Source organism: Saccopteryx leptura, chromosome 5, assembly GCF_036850995.1.
Source record: "Saccopteryx leptura isolate mSacLep1 chromosome 5, mSacLep1_pri_phased_curated, whole genome shotgun sequence".
NCBI lineage: Eukaryota > Metazoa > Chordata > Mammalia > Chiroptera > Emballonuridae > Saccopteryx > Saccopteryx leptura.
The window spans coordinates 140,727,358-140,749,520 of NC_089507.1; the positions used below are offsets into that span (position 1 = coordinate 140,727,358).

General features: G+C 46.1%; 1 protein-coding gene across 12 annotated transcripts in view; it reads right to left on the minus strand.

Moving 5' to 3' along the window:
* KMT2C (lysine methyltransferase 2C) overlaps positions 1-22,163 on the minus strand; it is a 228,757-nt gene that overhangs the window by 155,241 nt on the left and 51,353 nt on the right. For all 12 annotated transcript variants that reach the window (XR_010751578.1, XM_066385396.1, XM_066385386.1 and 9 more), the window contains exon 2: positions 5,748-5,836. Coding sequence is in view for 11 of the 12 variants with exons in the window: in XM_066385396.1 (XP_066241493.1) it covers positions 5,748-5,836 (89 nt within the window). In the remaining variant the exon portion in view is untranslated. The remainder of the gene's footprint in view (positions 1-5,747; positions 5,837-22,163) is intronic.

A 22,163-nucleotide genomic window follows, 5' to 3' on the forward strand; every position in this document is an offset into this window, starting at 1 on the left:
GCAAGTTAACGAATTAAAACATCTCCTCTGTAAGTTGGACAAGACACCCACAAAAATGTCTGCAGCACACATGACACCAATAGTGAATTCAGCAAGAGCAGAGCAGAAGGCAGACACACATAAACGTAAATCGTATCTTTATATATGTATTAGCAACATACAAGTGGAAACCAGTTCCTTTTCCTTCAGTTTACACCAGGTGAAAGGAACTGATTCTACACACAACCCAGTGCGGAAGGGGGCAGTGTTCACTATCCGTGATTTACTTTAAAACGGAACCCAGCGACATGTGCATGCATGTGCATGTTCCGCTCTGATTCGCCCTCCAGGAGTGGGCGGGGAGGAGGACCGCACTGCTCTGGCAGGTGGACAGCCACCCTCCCACAAGCAGGTTCCAGAGCGCCCCAGCCTATCTGCACCCCTCAGCCATGACACGACACGGGTTGTGCTAATCAGCACAGAGAAAGAGTGAGGGAGCAAGTGAGCATTAAAGCTGTTTCCACTGGTGTAGTGACTCTTTTTTCTTTTTTTTTTGTATTTTTCTTAAGTGAGAAGTGGGGAGGCAGACAGACAGACTCCCATATGCACCCAACTGGGATCCACCTGACATGCCCACCATGGGGCAATGCTCTGCCCATCTGGGGTGTTGCTCCATTGCAATGGGAGTCATTCTAGTACCTGAGGCAGAGGCCATGGAGCCTCCTCAGCACCTGGGCCAACTTTGCTCCAATGGAGCCTTGGCTGCTGGAGGGGAAGAGAGAGACAGAGAGAAAGGAGAGGGGGAGGGGTGGAGAAGTAGATGGATGCTTCTCCTGTGTGCCCTGACCAGAAATCGAACCCGGGACTTCCACACACCAGGCTGACACTCTACTGCTAAGCTAGCCAGCCAGGGCCAGTAGTGACTTCTTAATCAGCATACTAGCACTTTAAAACGGACAGTGGCTGTAACCTGAGTGGGGTTCTGTTTCCGGAGACTGGCTAACATGGGGAACACCCCAGCCTCGTCAAGAATGTTGAGCCTGGAGGCCCCACTGTCCAACTGTCAGGGGTGAGGCTGCAGCCGTGAATCCTTAGCATGCTGGTTGCCTGACCTGGCCCATCCCTTCTATAAGGTAAGCTGTATCTTTTCTTAGGACTAAAACGAACCTGGTCTACTGGCTGTGGACAAAACACCTAAAAGGGATGGTGGGAGCTTGCAGTGTGCCAAGTGAGCTTACAGACAGGATGCTGAATTTCAGAGTGTCAGAGCACCCCCTTGCTAATAAACGCTTGGGAAGTATGGCAAAAAAAAAAAGTATTTATAACAGCTTCCCAAGAAATAAAATAATCAGTATCACTAACAAAGCATGAACGGGATCTGTGTAACAAAAACTACAAAATGCCCATGAAAGATATCAAAGAAGCCCCACATGGAGAAGTATACCAGGTTCATGGAATGGGAGACTCCACATGGTAAAGATGTTGTTTCCCCACAAACGGATGTCGTTCCCCACAGGTGCAGTTTCAATGAAAATCCCAGCAGGATTATTTGTAAAAAGAGACAAACCGATTCTAGAATGTTTAGGGAAGGGCAAAGGAAAAAGAATCGCTAAGATCGATTCAAAAAAGGAAGAAGAAAGTTGGTATACTCACATTTACAAAAGCTTATTTCTACACAGAAAGCCCATACATGCATGTTCATGGCCTTTCTAAACAGCCAAAGACCAGAGACCACCCACATGACTTCAACAGGTGAATGGTTAAACAAATTATGGTGCATCTATACAAAGTAAGAACACTTGGTAATAAAAAAGGAATAATCTTGAATGGTTAAATAAATTACGGTGCATCTATAGAAAATAAGATCGCTTGGTAATAAAAAGGAACAGTCTTTACTGGCTGGTACATACATATTTCAACCAGGATGGATCTCACAGGTAATTAAACTGCATGCAAGAGTCCAGTCTCAGAGGTTACACACTGTATTTTATTTATATGGAATTCTTAGACACAGAATAACAGTGAAGGAGAAAACCTATCAGTGGATGCCAAGGGTCAGGGAGGGGGAGAGGTAACTGTTAGGTATAGCACAAAGGAGGGGTTTTTTTTTGGGGGGGGGGTGGAAAAAACAAGCCCAGACAAACAAAAACTACTCAGGACTTTTAGTGAGAAGCTTTGCTTCAGAAATACAGAATGATTAAATACGACGTCTAGACTTGACAGGTACAATGCAACATCCATTAAAACGACCTCCCTATAGAAGGTACAGATACTTCTGGCTAAGTAAAAACTCTAGAAAAAGAAGCTGAGAAGTCTAAGGACTGAGGAGAATTTCTAAAAGGGGGGGGCATGGGTGGCATAGGTAATCACAGACAGAAGAGAAAAGAAGAAGTTATTCTTAGAAAAAGGGGGGGAAAAAAACAAAACTGTGGGCAATTGAGAGACTGGTCTGTACAAGGTGAAACCCAAGACGGCAGCATGTGCTCTGAGTGTGTTCTTCCCCTGTCAGAAACGAGGTCTCCTGGCCAAGTCTAGCATGCATTCAGAGAGCACTGGGTAGAAATGTTCACAGCATCGACTGAATGTCACCTAACCTTGTCTTAACTAAAATGTGGAAGGAAAAATTCAAGCAAGTGCTGCTCACTGACTCCCTGGATTCTTGAGAATAGAAGTGATTGTATGAGGGATAATTTTGGGGAAAGTTCCCTTCAAGTAGGACTTTGAAAAGTCTGTAGCCTAGAGAAGCAAACAAACCAAGTGAAGGTTCTAATAAAAAAACTTCAAGTTGGGCAGAGACTGGAACAGTGGTCACCAGGGGCTGAGCAGTTGCAGGAAATGGGGAGAAACTGGTCAAAGGACACAGAGCTGCAGTTACACGCGATGAGTAAGTCTAAAGATGTCTGATGACTATTACTTAATAGTGTACTGAATACTGGAAATTTGCTGAGAGAGATTCCAGATCCAAAGAAAGCAGGAGAAGCTACATACATTTCAGACACAGCAGGCTTCATTCACAGCCAGTCAAGTTATCAAGGACAGCCAGGGCATAGCCTGGGGGGGGGGGGGGTCAGATTCTCCAAAAAAACACACGATAATCCTCAACACGTATACACCTAACAGTGTCAAAATACGTGAGGCAAAAACTGATAGAACTACAGGGACAGATATACACTATTATATATGGAGACATTAACAACCACCTGTCAAAAACAGACCCAGCAGGCAGAAAGTCAGTAAGGACAGAGCTGGACTCAACACCCCGATTAATCACTTGGATATAATGGACACCTACAGATGGCCCCCTCCAACAACAGCAGGATACACCTTCTTCTCCACCACATGCTACATTCACCCACAGACCACAACCTGGGCCACAGAACAATTCAGAATAATAGAAATCATACAATGGTCTGCTCTCAGACCACAATGGAATGAAACCAGAAATCAGTAACAGAAAGATAACCAGAAAATTCCAAAATATTTGGAGGTTAAATAACATATATTTCGAAATAACATGGGGATCCCCCCCAAAAGTTTTTTTGTTGTTTTTTTTTTGTATTTTTCTGAAGATGGAAACGGGGAGAGACAGTCAGACAGACTCCTGCATGCGCCCGACCGGGATCCACCCGGCACGCCCACCAGGGGCGACGCTCTGCCGTGACCAGAGCCACTCTAGCGCCTGGGGCAGAGGCCAAGGAGCCATCCCCAGCGCCCGGGCCATCTTTGCTCCAATGGAGCCTTGGCTGCAGGAGGGGAAGAGAGAGACAGAGAGGAAGGAGGGGGTGGGGGGTGGAGAAGCAAATGGGCGCTTCTCCTATGTGCCCTGGCCGGGAATCAAACCCAGGTCCCCCGCATGCCAGGCCGACGCTCTACCGCTGAGCCAACCGTCCAGGGCCCCAAAAGTTTTTTTCAATAGAAATTTTAAAATATTTTGAATTAAATAATAACAAAAATATAACATCAAAATTTGTGGGATGTGGTGAAAGCAGAGCTTTGAGGGACATTTATACCATTGAATGCATGTATTAGAAAGGAAGACCTGGCCCTAGCCAGGTGGTAGAGCGTCAGCCTGGTGTATGGACGCCCCAGGTTGGCCGGTTGGCTCAGCGGTAGAGCGTCGGCCTGGCGTGCGGGAGTCCCGGGTTCGATTCCTGGCCAGGGCACACAGGAGAGGCGCCCATCTGCTTCTCCACCCCTCCCCCTCTCCTTCCTCTCTGTCTCTCTCTTCCCCTCCCGCAGCCGAGGCTCCATTGGAGCAAAGATGGCCCGGGTGCTGAGGATGGCTCCATGGCCTCTGCCTCAGGCGCTGGAATGGCTCTGGATGCAACAGAGCAACGCCCCAGAGGGGCAGAACATCGCCCCCTGGTGGGCATGCCGGGTGGATCCCGGTCGGGCGCATGCGGGAGTCTGTCTGACTGCCTCCCCGTTTCCAGCTTCGGAAAAATGAAAAAAAAAAAAAAAAGAAGTTACATAAATTCAAAGTAATATGGTAATAAAAGTGCAGCAAAGAGTGGAATGGGAGAATTCTGAATTCCCACTGTTGACACTCGACCTAACGAGACCCTGCTGGACACAGGCATGAGGATTCTAGAATCTTCTAAAGCTTTCCAGAAATAGTAACTATGTAACAGAACACATTTGACACCAAAAGCAGTTTAAGGAAAAGTATACTTCAAAAGATACAGCACTTTCTAACTGTTTCTCTAAGAACTGGACGAGGTTCTATAAACATCAAATAGATGATACTCAACTTCAGAAAAAAAGCCTGTCATCATATCTAAGGTCTACCAAACAGCCGCTAAAAACACTGCCCGTGAGAGACCATCTCATACAAATATCTTCTAAATACAATAGGAAACCTCGCCCCTTTGACAACTCATTAAATCACTAACTTTGTGTAAATTTTGGAAACCATGTTGGGCACCCGACTGTACCAACCTTTCACAGATGCACGAGACCCCTTAGCTTATTTAAGGCACCTAAAAGTCCAGTGGACCCAAAAGTATTCGGTCTGGCTTAACCCAGCATGTCACATTACTCTTCACTAATGGAATATATGTTTTTTCCTCCCATGCATAACAACACAGTAAGCTTTAAACCAACACTACACGGTGTGGAAGTCCCAGGTTCGATTCCCGGCCAGGGCACACAGGAGAAGCACCCATCTGTTCCTCTCCTCCACCCTTCCCCCTCTCCTTCTTCTCTTTCTCTCTCTCTCTCTCTCTCTCTCGCCCCCCTCCCTCAGCCAAGGCTCCATTGGAGCAAAGTTGGCCTGGGCACTGAGGATGGCTCTGTGGCCTCTGCCTCAGGCGCTAAAATGGCTCTGGCTGCAACAGATCAAAGCCCCAGATGTGCAGAGCATCGCCCCCTGGTGGGCATGCCGGGTAGATCCTGGTGGGACACATGCGGGAATCTGTCTGTCTGCCACCCCATTGCATCTCACTTAGGAAAAATACAAAATAAAATAAAATAAAATAAACCAACACCACACAGTTCATAACTCAGGCATGCACTACAAGCTGCCCTACCAGTGACCTGGAATTACGGTTTATGCCCGTTTTAATTTCCTTTTATAAACCATTTCTCTCCAGATATTAAATAAGTTCTACTAAATCACAGCTGAAAAAAAAGAGAACTCAGTTTTTCTACTTGGTTATGGTGCTTGCAAACTATTTCAGCACAGGGATTATCAGAACTCGGTGTGAAGACAGACGCTAAGTGCACAAACAGGTTCCACTGTGACCCCTTTTCCTCCCAAGGTGGAATACCTGTTTCCACGCCGGCCTCTATCTCCGTGGCCTCCAGCCCATCCATGCTGTCCTCATCCTCCACAGCGGTCTTGCCTCTACTCCGAGGCCTACGAGGAAACAAATGCAGAGAGGTCGGTCAGTGTTCAATTTTAAGGCTGAGCATTAAACCCAATACAAAGCACCCAACAGTCCAAGGTACAGAAAATAAAACAACCCAGACAACATCACCAATGTTTCACCATGTTAAATGGTGATATAAACACGTCCGTTACTCCTCCTGCACATTTAGATGTGCCTCACACCTGCATGTGAGGACCATCCCAGGTTAACACGTCATCATCACTTGCGATGCTTCAATTCCTCCACGTTGTAGGCTCTGTCCCTCCTTCTAGCTGACCTTGGAACAACACCCTGTCTACAGTCGTGGTTTCTGTTCACCTAACAGGCACTTTCCAAAGTTCACACACCCAGTTACACTGACAGAGCTAATGAAATTAGGGAGTGATGCCCAGACACATTGGGGTTTTATTATTCAGTGAGAGGTGAGGAGGGAGGCAGAGACATAGACTCCCACATGTACCCTGACCAGGATCCACCTGGCATGCCCACTAGGGGGCGATGCTCTTCCCATCTGGGGTGTTGTTCATTGCTCAACAACTGAGCTCTTCTTAGCACCTGAGGTAGAGCCCATGGAGCCATCCTCAGTGCCCGGGGCCAACACGCTCCAATCAAGCCATGGCTGCAGGAGGGGAGGAGGAGAGAGAGAGAAGCGAGAGGGGGAGTAGTAGAGAAGCAGATGGCTGCTTCTCCTGTGTGTGCCCTGACCAGGAATCGAACCCACGACATCCACACACCAGGCCAATGCTCTACCACTGTGCCAACCAGCCAGGGCCAGACATATGTGTTTTTAAGAAAGTGATGCACACTCCTGTAAACCACTCAAAATAATGTAAATATTAAGCATAATCTGGTCATGATGAAACTTACAAACGTCCGTGAAGTAAACATTAATAGTCATTCTTTGACCCAGAGCAATTAAATAAAACAAAACACTAATGCCCTTCAATTTTTTCATGTCTCATAAATAAGGACTAGGAGTCAAAAAAAATTAAAATGAAAAAAATTAAAATGCATAAAATAAGAAAAAAATGACATCACATATAAAAAAACTTAAAAACTGACAAAGCAATAATCAGATTTCAGCACATTATCCAATATTTAAAAAGGTAGAAATGAACTCAGTAGTTAAAACATTGAAAGAATTAAAAGTAAGATATAAATGATCAATATGAAAAGATAAAACAAAAGGCTGTTTTAAACAATAGGAAATCTATTTAAATCTTACATGAAAAAAGGATACTTGGGGCATGGCCAGTGGCACACAGGAGAGAGACCATATGCTTCTCTCCCCCTCATTCTCCCTTTCTCTCCCTCTTCCTCCCTTCCAAGTCAATGGGTAGATTGGTTTGAGCATCAGCCACAGGCACTGAGGTCCAAGCACGTCAGCCTCGGGTGCTACAAATAGCTCAGTACTTGAGCATCGGCCCCAGATGGGGTTGCTGGGTAAATCCCAGCCAGGGCACATGCAGGAGTCTGCCCTACTATCTCCCCTCCTCTTGCCAAATAAATAAAAAATAAATAAGGATGCTTGGCAATTAAAACCAATAAAGGAGATAAGATATAAGATTTTCAAAAGTTAAAGTGATCAAAGTCCAAATGGTTTTATAAGTGATTTACCGCAAACTGTCAAAAACCCATCCCTACTCTACAAAAACAATTAAACAGAAACAGTGGAACCAAAATTCTAACAAAGATAGCCAAGAAAATATGGATAAAAACATATCTAAATAAAATACAAATAAATATAACCAGAATACAGTATGATTTAAAATTAGAAATGTGTCAATCTCATACATCAGGTTACACAGCCAAAACAGCATCATGTCAATGTCATGGGGAAGGAGGTCAGGTGAAGGCAAGACAGAGGCAGAATTACATAAGAGATGAGAAAGACTTAACATTCCATATTCATCTTATCAGTTAAAACTAAGTTGAGTTTCCAAAATAATATATGAGACTTCTACTTCAAGCCACAAGGAAATAAAAGATTCAAAATCACCCTCCAGTCATCAACAACTAGAAGACCAGACAAAATATAAGAAACAACCGTTATCAGACACTGGACGACAGACAAGGGACAGGACTGCAATCCCTGTACGAAAGGAAATGAATGAGGTGAACCTGCCATGACAAAGGCCGTTGGTGTGGAGTTCATTTATAAACTGCAGCCGAGACTGGAACTCAGACGCCAGCAATTCTGCAGAAAGGAGGACACAGAAGGCTACCAGAGGCTCCCTCATACGGGACAGAATCCTGGTATAGTGCAGCAGGAAGAGGTCCAGAAACCTGCACGAGGGCCCCTGAGTTCTTACCTGGGTACCAGTCTATACATCCATGGTGTACACCCCACAAGGCAGAACAAGAACAACGTCAAGGAGAGAACAAGTGCAGAAGAGTCAGTCAGTAGCCATACGAACAAGTTCCCGAGGTCACAGGGAGCCAAAGTGCTAAGACCTTGTTGACTATATCATAATGCGTTCAGTAGAGACTATGGCGGGAACATCTCTAGGGGCAGTGTGTCCCCTAGATGCTATTCTACTCCCACCAGAGCCGACAAGGAAGTCTCAACAGAACCAAAAAGATCCACCACAAAATCACTACTGGGCAAGGGGGCGGGGGTGGGGAAAGTTCAACACTTACTGAAGCATGACAACAAAACCTAGCTCTCAGCGGCAACAACAAAATCACAATATGTGGCACCCCACAAAAAATGTACAAAGGTACACAGAGAAGCAGAGAACACCTCAACTGATCTGCAGACCTGCCCCTGGGTGGGCCTGACCCTAATCAGAACCAGAAAAACTTTCAGAACTGAGCTAACAGACCTCTGGCCAGGTCTCAGTCTGACCGCGTGACGCAGTTCACACTGTAGACAGAAACCACTGTGCACGCATCTGTCCCGTACCCACAAGACAAGTGATCCCTTTTTCTCCTTGGCTTCTTGGACGTGATGCCCTCTGATATTTCTACCACATTCTTCCTTCTGCTGCTTCTTCCTCCTTACTGACCTCTAAATGCAGTGAGCGTCCAGGGCTCGGGCACAAAGTCTCTTCTCTTCATATATATACAAAGCCTCACTCCCTCCGGCAATCTCATCTGGTCTCTGGGCGTTTCTGCCGTCAATGCCCAAATCCCTCCGTTCCCTACGTGCCCAGGGAAGTCCAACTCATATTTAACTGTCTACTCAACATTTCCACTTGGATCCACACAAGCATTTCAAAGGTAACGTGTCAAAAACCAAATACGATGCCACGCCTCACCCCCTGGAATGTGCTCTTTTTCCCAAAAGTGTTTCCGACTCAGGAAAGAGTAGCACCAACCACCCAAAGCAGCTCAGATTTCTCTGTCACACGCCCTGTGGTATATCAGCAAACCTTGTCAGCCCTGCCTTCCAGATATATTTCAAAGAACACTGACACTGTGAGCAGCCTAATGTCACCACCAATTTTTTTTTTGGGGGGGGGGGGTTACTGTTACAATTGGGAATTATATAACATACCTTTCCTAGGTATTCAGTATGTCAAAGGCATTCTTACTACCATCTCTATTTATGAGTAAATGAAAGGGAGCTCAGAGAAGATCATGAATGTGCCCAAACTGAACAGGTCTAGCTCCAAAGCCAACCTTCTTACCCACTGGCTATCCTGCAATTAATGGTCCCCATTTCCACTCTCACTGATCCATAGGCTCTCTGAACAATTATCAGTGATCTTATAAAACCTTAAATTAGCCCTGGCCAGAGAGCTCGGTTGGTTAAAGATGTTAGAGCTTCGTCCCAGTACAACAAAGGTTGCAGGTGTGATTCCCGGTAAGGGCACATACAGAAACAGATTTCCTTTTCTTTTTTCTTTTCTTTTCCTCTCTCTCTCTCTCTCTCTCTCTTTCTTTCTTTCTTCCCCTTCTCCTCTCTCTAAAATCAATCAATAAAAAACAAATAAAACCTTAAATCAAATCTGATCACTCTCCTCTCTCAATCCCCCAACGGTTGGTTGCTCACTGCACTGAGAATAAAATGCTACACGGCCTCCAAGCCATGGCTGTCCCGGCTCACTCTGATGTCCCACGCAAACGCGCTCCTCTCTCCGTACTGTCCTGCCGCACTGCGCTCTCATGAACACACCCACGATGTTCCATGTCAGGGCCTTTGCATATTTACCTGCAATTTATTGATCTCTCTCTTCAATTGGAATAAAATCTCCACGAGGATCAGAACTTTGTGCTTCTTACTACCGCACACCCAGCACCTACAAGCACCAGACATAACACAGGCACTCAAGGCGTTCGGTGCTGAAGGAACACAATAGTTCTAGAACTCAGCAGGAAAAACATGGGTTTAATAACAAGAATTGAGCCTGATGGAGGTGGGGGGTGCGCAGTGGATAGAGCGTTGCCCTGGGGCACTGAGGACCCAGGTTCGAAACTCCAAGGTCGCTGGCTTGAGCAGAGGCTCATCAGCTTGAGCAAGAGTTCATAGACATGACCCCATGGTCACTGGCTTGAGCAAGAGGTCACTGGTGTGGCTATAGCCCCGTCAAGGCACAAATGAGAAAGCAATCAATGAACAACTAAGGTGCCGCAACTATGAGGTGAGGCTTCTCATCTCTCTCCCTTCTTTTCTGTTTCTCTCTCTCTCGCAAACGTGCTAAATAAAAAGAAAATAAATGAGGCCCTGGCCGGTTGGCTCAGTGGTAGAGCGTCGGTGTGGCGTGCGGGAGTCCTGGGTTCGATTCCCAGCCAGGGCACACAGGAGAAGCACCCATCTGCTTCTCCACCCCTCCCCCTCTCCTTCCTCTCTGTCTTTCTCTTCCCCTTCCACAGCCAAGGCTCCATTGCAGAAAAGTTTGCCCAGGCGCTGAGGATGGCTCTATGGCCTCTGCCTCAGGCGCTAGAATGGCTCTGATTACAGCAGAGCAATGCCCCAGATAAGCAGAGCATTGCCCCCTGGTGGGCATGCCAGGTGAATCCTGGTCAGGCGCATGCGGGAGTCTGTCTGACTGCTTCCCCGTTTCCAGCTTTGGAAAAATGCAAAAAAAAAAAAAAGAAAGAAAATAAATGAAAATTGTAGTAACTACCTAACCATTCTAAATATGCAAATTAATAGTTCTGCTTTCCACAGAGCAGAAAAATAAAATTTCGTATGGGGTCAAACTTCAACAGAAAGCCACATAACGTAATGCTGATGAATATTAGGTCATTAAAGTAAAAGAAAGAAAATAATAAGAAGTGTTAACACCACAAGGAAATAGACAAAACTGTTATCGCTGGTGAATACCATCACCAACATCTACTTAGAAAATACGAGTTAGCCGACAGAAAAGCAAAGAGAGAGAGTGTGAGATCAACATTGCAACCTACAAACGCCAACAACTTTCCTCCACATCCTGCATAACAAATAGTGACAGTTCAAAAGTAACCAAACAATCAAGTCACCAGGAATCGCTTTAATGAAAAAGATATTATAACTTCCTCCTGAACATCAAGTACACCGAGGGACAAAAGATACAAACAAGCAATTTGTGGACACAACAAATGGAACGGACCTACAACATGCGACCAGGCATTCAACCTCACCATGCGATCGGGGAAATCAGACAGTGAACTGGAAGAAGAAAACCACCAACACTATCCAGGGAATGGCAGTGACACAGAAAAGAACGGCACCAACATGCACCGACCGAGCAGCTGCACGGGTGTGAACAGTACAGCGCCTGCTGGAAGGCACTTTTAGCAATAGCCACCCAAACATAGAACGCATGCACCATTCCATCCATCAGTTTCACGCCTTGTACTCTCTCCAACCTCATGTGCATAAATATGTCAGTTGTATATAGATGGAAGATGTTTGCTGTTGCACCAGCAACAGAGAAGCCGATCGAAGGGAATATTTACATAAAGCATGCTCCGGCCGTTTGATGGTTTTCAGTCTCTAACCACTACCAACAGTCAGCTCTACCCCAACTGGTTGGTACGGTGGATAGGGGGGGTCAGGCCTGACACGCAGACACCTGGGGTTCAATTCCCAGCCAGGGCACACAGGAGAAGCGCCCATCTGCTTCTCCATCCCTCCCCCTCTCCTTCCTCTCTATCTCTCTCTTCCCCTCCCGCAGCCTAGGCTCCATTGGAGCAAAGTTGGCCCGGGCGCTGAGAATGGCTCTATGGCCTCTGCCTCAGGCGCTAGAATGCCTCTGGTTCCAACAGAGCAACATCCCAGATGGGCAGAGCATCGCCTCCTGGTGGGCATGCCGGGTGGATCCCAGTCGGGCGCATGCGGGAGTCTGTCTGACTGCCTCCCCATTTCCAACTTCAGAAAAATACAAAAAATAAATAAATAAAAAATATAGCTCTATTGGTCCGAATATAAAAAGATCTCTAAGACACAGTTTTGACGAAGAAAAAAGCACGCTACAGAATACACACAATTCCCGGGTGTTTTATAAGGGCACACAAATGTGTCAACATCCGTGTTGTATGAGCATGTACGTTTGTACGTGTGCGCGTGCACAAATACACCACAAAACATCTAGACAGAGGCGCACCACACTGGAGGCAGGTATGCAGGGAAAACCGAGGGCCAGGGAGGGGCCTTTCAACACCTCATGGGTTTTTTATAAAGAGCATATATTAATCTATAATTTCATAAATGGGCGGAGGGTTAAAAGAGGTTTTTCCCTTGGGATCCACAGGAACAGTGCCTTATCTTTTATGCGCCAGCAGTTCAGTGTTATTTCTTGCCCCGCGCTATTGAGCAGACCTTCTGAAAATAGGAGGCCTGGTATATCTGACGGCAGTTCTTAGGAGTCACGTGCAAAGGGGGTAACGTATGCTGCTGGGGGCCTGCTTATACTAATAGAGATGCCTCTATGATTAAAGCCTGAGACCTAATTTTCAACCTCAGAGACTTCTAACCATTTCTGAGCCTGTGTATTGCCAAAAACACCCAGAAACTAACAATTTGTGCCAATGTGTTGGATTATTAAGGTACAAAATAAAACCCTTGTCACCACTTGGTTCAATAATTTTATATATACCTATGTATATAAACACACACACACACACACACACACACACACACTAAAAATTCAGTTGTTATATTACTTTTCTATGGTCAGAGCATGATCTGCCCCTGAAGCCACCTAAAATACATCAATGATTTGATAATATGAAATAATTTTTCTTAAAAATATTACTAATAGCCCTGTCCAGTTGGCTCAGTGGTAGAGCATCAGCCTGGTGTGTGCATGTCCCAGGTTTGGTTTCCAGGTTAGGGCACAGAGGAGAAGCGACCATCTGCTTCTCTTCCCCCTCTCCATCCTCTCTTCTCTCTCTCTCAGTCAACAGAAAAACTGGGGGAGAAAAGAGAATCCTCAAAAGAACCAAGAAATTGTTAAACACAAATCTCAGAGTGATTTACTCTGGACAGGAAGGAGGCTGTGACCGAGGAGAGGCATTTAGGGGACTTCAAAGAACATTGGGTAATAGTCTATTCTTAAACTATAGGGGAGGAAACACTAGCACTATTTTTGTGTGTGTGTGTGGCAGAAACAGAGAGGGACAGACAGACAGAAAGAGAGAGAGAGAGAGATGAGAGACAGACAGACAGACAGAAAGGGAGAGAGATGAGAAACATCAATTCATCGTTGCAGCTCCTTAGTTGTTCATTGATTGATTTCTCATATGTGCCTTGGGGGGGGGGGGTACAGCAGACCGAGTGACCCCTTGTTCGAGCCAGCAACCTTGGGCTCATCCCAGTCCCATGCTCTATCCACTGAGCCACCGCCTGGCACACATTATTTTTTTTTAAATGAAACTCTAGTTATACACAAAGTTACATGTAGAGGAAAGGAATACAAAATTTCACAATTCAAAGTTCACTTGAAAAGGAAACTCCCTCCACTCCAAGCACCCCATTCTTAAACACAGACTCCTAAAATGTCCCAGACTACCTGTCTCCTCCTCCCCTCTCCAGGTCAACTGGACTTTGTGCACCTGCCCACCTCCATCGTGTATCTTTAAAAGATGCCTTGCATTAAAAAAAAAAAAGAGAGAGATGCTTTGCATTATTATTTAAACTAATTTGTTAATGAACTATTCAAGCAATGGGTTTGGTTTGTTCTTTTTCCTTTTTTTTCCTTATCTAGACTGTAAGTTCCCGAAGGCAGAAATACCTCTTCCGGACTTCTACCCTGCCCGGAACCTGCCGGAACCTCTTCAGTACACAGTGGATACTCAGATGTACTATATATTTTTGTGCCCATTTCTAGATTTACATCCGCCTGTATCCCAGGTCTCTCATGCTCTTTAACTAGTGAATGGGAAACAAACAGGATGAACCATGAAACACAACAGACAGACTCGAGTTCCAAAAATCCCTTTGCTCTGAAACAAGTCTATTAAGTCAGAATCCTGGGTCTTGGCAGCAGTGGTGGTGGCTGACCTTAATTTACTGTGTTCTATTTTCTTTTTAATTAATTTATTTATTTTAGAGAAGGAGAGGAAAGAAGAGAAACAAAGAAAGAGAAAGAGAGAGACACACACACATCAATTTACTGTTCACCCATCCATGCATTCATTGGTCGATTCCTCTATGTGCCCTGGCCTGGGACAGAACCAAAAACAATGGTGTATGAGGACAACACTCTAACCAACTAAGCTACCTGGCCAGGGCTGTGTTTTTTGTTTTGTTTTGTTTTGTTTTAGCAACAGAGACAGAGAAAGAGACAGACAGACATGGACATACTGGAAGGGAAAGAGATGAGAAGCATCAACTTCTTGTTATGACACCCTAGAGGTTCATTGATTGCTTTCTAATACGTGCCTTGACCAGGGGGCTACAGCTGAGCCAGTGACCCATTGCTCAAGCCAGCGACCATGGGGTCATGTCTATGATCCCATGCTCAAGCCAGTGACCCTGTGCTCAGGCCAGTGACCTCAGGGTTTTGTACCTGGGTCCTCTACATCCCAGGCTGACACTGCCCACTGTGCCGCCATCTGGTCAAGCTCTGTATTCTGTTCTCAACTTCAGTAAAATAAAAGTACAAACTCTCTTACCTCTTTTAAAAACTGACAAGCAATAAAATAAAATATTAAAAGCTGCTCAGTCTCTCCCTCTCCAAAGAACTCTGTTGTGAAATCTTCCTCTCTCAGCCTAACCTCTGGAAAGAACCCATATGCTGTGCTCCCCCCCCCCTACCTCCCATGCACCCCTCAGTCTGAGGCCCTCACCACACAAAGGAAACTCCTTCCAAGGCCCCTTCCTGAGTGGCTTCTAAACTCCATCTTCCCATATCATTTCAGTTGAACCAGTTTTGACATCTTGCATAAGTCATGTTCAAAAACAAACAAACAAACAAAAAAACCCCATCTAGTTACGCATGACTGACTGACCACAAAAGGACAGCTGTTAAAACAAGGTGATGGAACATGGGGGGGGGGGGGAGGATTCAATATAAAAATCTCTCTACTGTTATATATGTTAAATATTCTATGACAAAAAGTCCTTAGAAATATTTATTTACTACTTGATCAAAATGCATGGCTAAACATGCATATAAAGTAGCATCAAACAATCTTATTATCAGCAGGATTTATTCAATCTCATATCCAGTGAATGAATCCCTCCTACAAACCAAATTAGAGTAATTGAGAGAGGAGTGGTCAAGTCCTGGCCGGTTGGCTCAGTGGTAGACTGTTCGCCTTGCATGTGGATATCCTGGGTTCGATTCCTGGTCAGGGCACACAGGAGAAGTGCCCATCTGCTTCTCCACCCCTCGCCCTCTCGCTTCTCTCTCTCTCCCCCCTCCCCCCTCCTGCAGCCAAGGCTCCATTGGAGCAAGTTGGCCCTGGGCGCTGAGGATGGCTCCATGGCCTCCGCCTCAGGTGCTAAGAAGTTCTGTATTCTGTTCTCAACTTCAGTGAAATAAAAGTACAAACTCTCTTACCTCTTTTAAAAACTGACAAGCAATAAAATAAAATATGCAAAAGCTGCTCAGTCTCTCCCTCTTCAAAGAACCCTCTGATCAACAACAGAGCATCACCCCCTAGCAGGCTTGCCTGGTGGATCCCAGCAGGAGTGCATGCAGGAGTCTATCTCTGCCTCCCCTCCTCTCACTGAATTAAAAAAAAAAAAAAAAAAGAGAGAGAGAAGAGATTACTTTATGATGGGTGAAGACTTCACAAAGAAGGAAAGATAAGATTTCAGACTGAATGTGGAGACAGGGAAGCGAGAAGAGTAACCCAGGGGGCGAGAATGCCTTGAATAGGTGGAGGTTGAGGGTAAAATTCAGCCGTATTCAGAACAGAACAAGTAAGTGTTGACAAATAAAATGAACAAGGGATACGAGAAGGATCTGAACGCTACATAATGATGTTCGAACTAAATTTGGCAGAGAAGTTCTGAACATTCCACAGCAAAAAAGCATCAGGCCCTATAGGTTGGCTCAGCGGCAGAGCGGCAGCCCAGAGTGTAGAAGTCCCAGGTTTGATTCCTAGCCAGGGCACACAGAAGAAGCGTCCATCTGCTTCTCCATCCTTTCCTCTCTCCTTCCTCTCTGTCTTTCTCTTCCCCTCCTACAGACAAGGCTCCATTGGAGCAAAGTTGGCCAGGGCGCTGAGGATGGCTCCATGGCCTCAGCCTCAGGCGCTAGAATGACTGGTTGCAGAGGAGCATCACCCCCTGGTGGGCATGCCAAGTAGATCCCAATCAGGCGCATGCGGTAGTCTGTTTGCCTCCCTGCTTCTAACTTCAGAAAAATACAAAAAAAAATCATCAGAACCAGCCCTGGCTGGTTGGTTCAGTGGATAAAGCATCATCACAGTGTGACGAGGTCGTGGCTTCAATCCCTGTTTCGGGCTCATGAGAAGCAACCAATGAATGCAGAACTAGGTGGAACAAGTTAATGTGTCTCTCTCTCTCAAATCAATGAAAAATTTTAAAAAACAAACATCAGAACCAATTAAACACTAGAAATCACCCCACCTATTTAATATTTCATGTTATAAAATGAGACCTGAACCAAGCCTCGATGGACACCCCATTCTGTGATAAAGTAGCTTGTCAGACAGTCCACGTTCTGTTCTGTTTTTAATTCAAAGCCAAATAAATACACTTATTCCCTCATTCAACAAATAGTAAGGTACGGGCTGCACCCTGTGCTGGGGGTTCCAGGGATTCCTACCTTGCAGTCTGGGTTCCGTGCATAAAACCAGCACTTCTCAACTTGGGAAGAAGGGGGAGGCATCCTTACTCTCTGGCAAGGTCTGGAGACATCTGGTGGGTGGAGCCTGGGGACACAGCCAATCCACCCTCCTCGCACAGAACCACCCAGCTCCCACAGGAGGAAGGAGCCCCAGATGTCAACGGTGTGGGGAGGAGCAGCCCCGTCCAGAGCCGCACCTTCCCGGGTCCTTCTTCCTTACATTTAAGACGCGTTACATCCGGTTTCCCTTATTTTGGGGCCACCTCAGAGGCCTTAAAGTAGCTCAAGAAACACACGCCTCTGGTTAAAAATGGTGGAACTCAACACAGCCTGCACCTTAACATTGTAGCTTAAACCTTCATGAGCTACACTATACAAGAACTTCAAGAAAACAGTCTGTCTCTCCTTGACACCGGCAGTTCCTCAAAGTGCAGGCTCAGAGCTTTCAGTGACGTGTGGTTGTTCCGTGTCCCCACAGGAGTTCATCACCAAACGCCGCCCCTTCCTTCCAGGGAATGCCTCACAACCCCACCCCCAGTGTACCCGCCATCGGGCAAACCAGATATCCCTCAAGCTGGCTCTGGAGCTCCGCCTGCCTCCCTGGGACCCTACCCACACACTCTGCATTTTTCTAGCTGCGTGAAATTTCGCTAGGTTCTGTCTGAAACGTGGCACATTAGAGCCCAACACCTGTACCTTGGTGTGCAAGCTCTTTATAAAAAACAAAAAACAGCCACAATCCACCCTTTTCAATTCTGTCTCTTGGGTACTCTCCCCTCAAAAATATCTTAAAAAACAAAAAAAGTTCTTCTGGGGCACACAAAAAACCTTTCCAGATCAGTGAAATAAAAAGCAACCCACCTGGGCTTCATTCAGACACAAGTGATGCTCTCTGCTGGGAACAGCAACAACGGGGATCCATTCTGAGGGATTCTTCACCTGCCCCCTGGGCTCACCCTCCTCATTCAGTAAATCCTCCATGCACCCTTCTCCCTCTCCAAACTTATCCCACCCTCCAAACTGACCCCCTTTTCCAAGAACGCTCACAACACCATGCCGGTCATTTCTATCAACACCACCCCACCCCACCCCATACCTGCTCTGTTCTGCAATGAATGTGTCAATTTGCTTTTAAGGGTTCTCTTTTTATTTTTTAAATTTTTATTTATATTGATTTTTAACCAGAAAGGAAGGGAGAGAGAAAGAGAAAGAGACAGGAACATTAATCTGTTCCTGTATGTGCCCTGACAGGGGATCGAACCGTCAGCCTCTGTGCTCTGGGCCAATGCTCTAACCAACGGAGCTCTCTGGCCAGGGCTATGGGTTCTCTTTTCTATTCAAACAGCTAAAAGTATGATTGATTTTGTAAACCAAAGGGAGGACTAAAGGGTAGTTACATTCCCAAACCAATCTTTAGTGCTCTTTTAAAGGATTTTTTTTTTAAATCACAATAGTCAGTACTGGCAAAAAAACAAACAGGCATATTCATATATTACTGGTAGGGGCATAAATTGGTACGATGATACCACAGTGATATTCGTGAATATTAAATTTTTAAATTTATCTATATTCTTTGGCCCAGGGATTCCACTTGGGAATTTATTGTAATCAAATGCACCAAGGTTTGGCTATCAGAATGGTCATCTGCACACTGTTTCTAACTCTCAAAGATTGGGGAAAAAATATCCTCCTTGTCCAACAAGAGAATTCAGATGAGTCATTTATCCAAGCGATGCAATCCTCTGCAGCTCCTAAAACCCTGTGGCTCTGACATGAACATCTTTATATGACTAACCTCCTTAAGTGTAAAATTATAAACAATATTATTCACAGACCTTAAATTTTTTTACATTATGTATTTTCTATTTTGTATATGTTTTCAACACATGGATAATATACATTTACAATGTATGTATGTAAAATAAAACACCACTTAGTGCTTACAAACATTAAGATCTTGGGGGCAAAATATTCTCTATTTTCTTGCTGAGGAATGGTTATAATTTAGCTGTGTTAATTTATTTCTGATATAATGTAAACATCTTTTTTATTTTCTTAACAGATTTTATTTATTGATTTCAGGGAGACGATAGAGAGAGAGAAAGGTGGAGAGAGGAGTGAGAAGCATCCACACGTAGTAGTTGCTTCCCGTTATGTGTCTTGACCAGGCCAATGCCCAGGGTTTTGAACCGGCGACCTCAGCATTCTAGATCAATGCTCTATCCACTGCACCACCACAGGTCAGGCTAATGTAAACATCTTGAAGGCCTATTTATAATTGAATGGCAATCTTACAAAACCTAAGAAACCTTGCATGTACCTGTGGGAAAAATATTTTCAGTAGAAATGCTAAAACCCCTTCTATACACACACACACACACACACACACACACACACACACACACGGTCAATGATCAAATCATCAGGTACACTGGGGACTGTCAGTTTGACATGGGCTGGGCACTGACTGGACCAGAGAGCCTGGCAAAGACCCTGCTGATATCAGAGCAAGGGTAAGACAGGAGACCCAGAGAGTCCGGGAGGAGAGGCAGCACATGACACATGGACACCATGGCTGGTCTGTACATGTTGGGTGATGAGAAGGGTCATTAAACCAGAAAGGCAACTCGGGAATGTGGGCTCCCCTGAGGCCAGATGCTGGGGTTCCATCTCACCTTGATCTTGTATCGCAAGCATCACCTCAAACAAGGTGCCAACATCTTCTGCGCATATGCTCACCTGTACCGTGAGGACGAGGGTGTGCTGAGCCCAGGGCCTGGCACCACAGGTGAGGCTCACGAGTTGTCCACAACTGGCATCATTGTCTCTCTGGTGACTCTGACCATGAAGCCCTGTGCTTTTGCGACAGCAGTGGTGCCTTCCAAACCATCAACTACTTTTTCTTTTTTTAAAAAAAGACAGCCGCTTTCCTGGCCTTGCCAGGTGCCCAGGGTCCGAAAAGAAGAGGAGAGGACACTAGAAGGAGGCCTGGGGCTGTGTGTGTTTGGGGGTGCGGGTGGAGTGAGGAGACGCGGTTCAAAAAAGGGTCCCAGAGTCTGCACAGCGCTCACAGTGCTCCCAGCGAGATCGTCATAAAACGGGTTTCTGACATTCACTGGATCAACCTTTCAATGTCTCTCCCTGGCCTTCAGAGGTCAAAAAAATTATTTGGCCCTGGCCGGTTGGCTCAGCAGTCAAGCATCGGCCCAGCATGTGGAAGTCCCGGGTTCAATTCCTGGTCAGGGCACACAGGAGAAGTGTCCATCTGCTTCTCCACCCCCCCCCCCCGCTTCTCTCTCTCTCTCACTCCCCCCCCCCCCGCAACCATGGCTCGATTGGTTGGTTCGAGTGCATCAGTGCTGAGGATGGTTCCGTTGCCTCGCCTTAGGCACTAAAATAGCTCGGTTGCAAGCATGGCCCCAGAGGGGCAGAGCATCAACCCCAGACAGGGGTTGTTGGGTAGATCCAGGTTGGGGCGCATGCGGGAATCTATCTATCTCTTCTCCTCTCATTTGGAAAAGAAGAAGGAAAGAAAGAAAGAAAAACTACTCCTTGAACTGATTAAAAAACCCACCCTACCTTTTAAGCCAAGCACCCTGTCCTCATTACATGCTCGCTCGCTCCTCAGTCTCTGCACACAGGGCCCTCCCCTCTCCTGGGAAGTTACCTCTACCCCTGCCAGGAGGAGCAAGCAGCCGTTCAACCTTCAAAACTCAGCTCAAGATTCACTGCAGGGCCCTGGCCAGTTGGCTCAGTGGTAGAGTGTTGGCCCAGCGTGTGGAAGTCCCAGGTTCGATTCCTAGCCAGGGCACACAGAAGAAGTGTCCATCTGCTTCTCTACCCCTCCCCCTCTCCTTTCTCTCTATCTCTCTTTTCCTCTCCTGCAGCCAAAGCTCCACTGGAGCAAAGTTGGCATGGGCGCTGAGGACGGCTCCATGGCCTCCGCCTCAGGTGCTAGAATGGCTCCAGTTGCAATGGAGCAACAGCCCCAGATGGGCAGAGCATCGCCCCCTGGTGGGCATGCCGAGTGGAGCCCGGTTGGGTACATGCGGGAGTCTGTCTCTCTGCCTCCCCACTTCTCACTTCAGGAAAAAAAAAAAGAGTCACTGCAGGGCCCTTTTCTGACCTGCAAGCAAAGCGCCTGTTGTGCGCTCCCCACCTGCCTGCACACTGCTCCCGCACCACACCAAGCAACTGGGCACCACCAGCAGCGAGGGACTCCACGGACGGAGCAAGAAACTTCACCTGTGAGTTTCCAGATACAGTTCCGCACAGCGACTGGCATACAAGAAAAATCAAGAACAAGGGAAATGTATATCCATCACTGTTTGGGGCTGCTCGCAAGCTGAGGGATTAATTACAATGCAAACCTGGTAAAGAGAAAGGATCAGAGAGGTGTCCTGACTCTCCTGTATAAACTGCTACCCACTGGGCAACCAAAGAATAGGTGAGGGGGGCTGTCTCTTTATAAAAAGGTATTCCAGCCTGACCCACGGAGGCACAGTGGATAAAGCGTTGATCAACCTGGAACACTTTATCCACTAGTTCAGAACCCCAGGCTTGCCCGGTCAAGGCATATATGGGAGTTTATGCTTCCTGCTCCTCCTCCCCTTTTCTCTCTCTCTCAAAATAAATAAAATAAAAAGTATTCCAACTAATAACATGAGGGAGTAACAGTTCAGGCTCTCAGGATTCCCCTAAGACCATAAGACCTTTTACGACCCGTCATGATCAACCGATCGAGGCCCTGGGCATCAACAGCTGCTACGTCACAAAAAGGGACACCCAGACTCCAGGTGCATCCCTAATGGAAGAACACACCACAGCCTAAGGATCAGCCATGAAAAATAAAATTGAACCTTAATCCAGACAAGACCCCAGTTCCAACTACTTATTTGGAGACCCAAGAGAACAGAGAAACACATTACACCTCAGGGACACGATCAGCAAAATCCAGAGGATGGGGAACTCATTTCCTCAACAAATAAACTGCACATAAAAACGGGTAGTAACCTACAGATACAGAGACTTAATCACCATGTGTGGGCCTTGCTCAGATCTGGAATCAAACAAACAGGATTTTGTAAAAAAATGAAAAGATACCTGCTTACACTCTAAA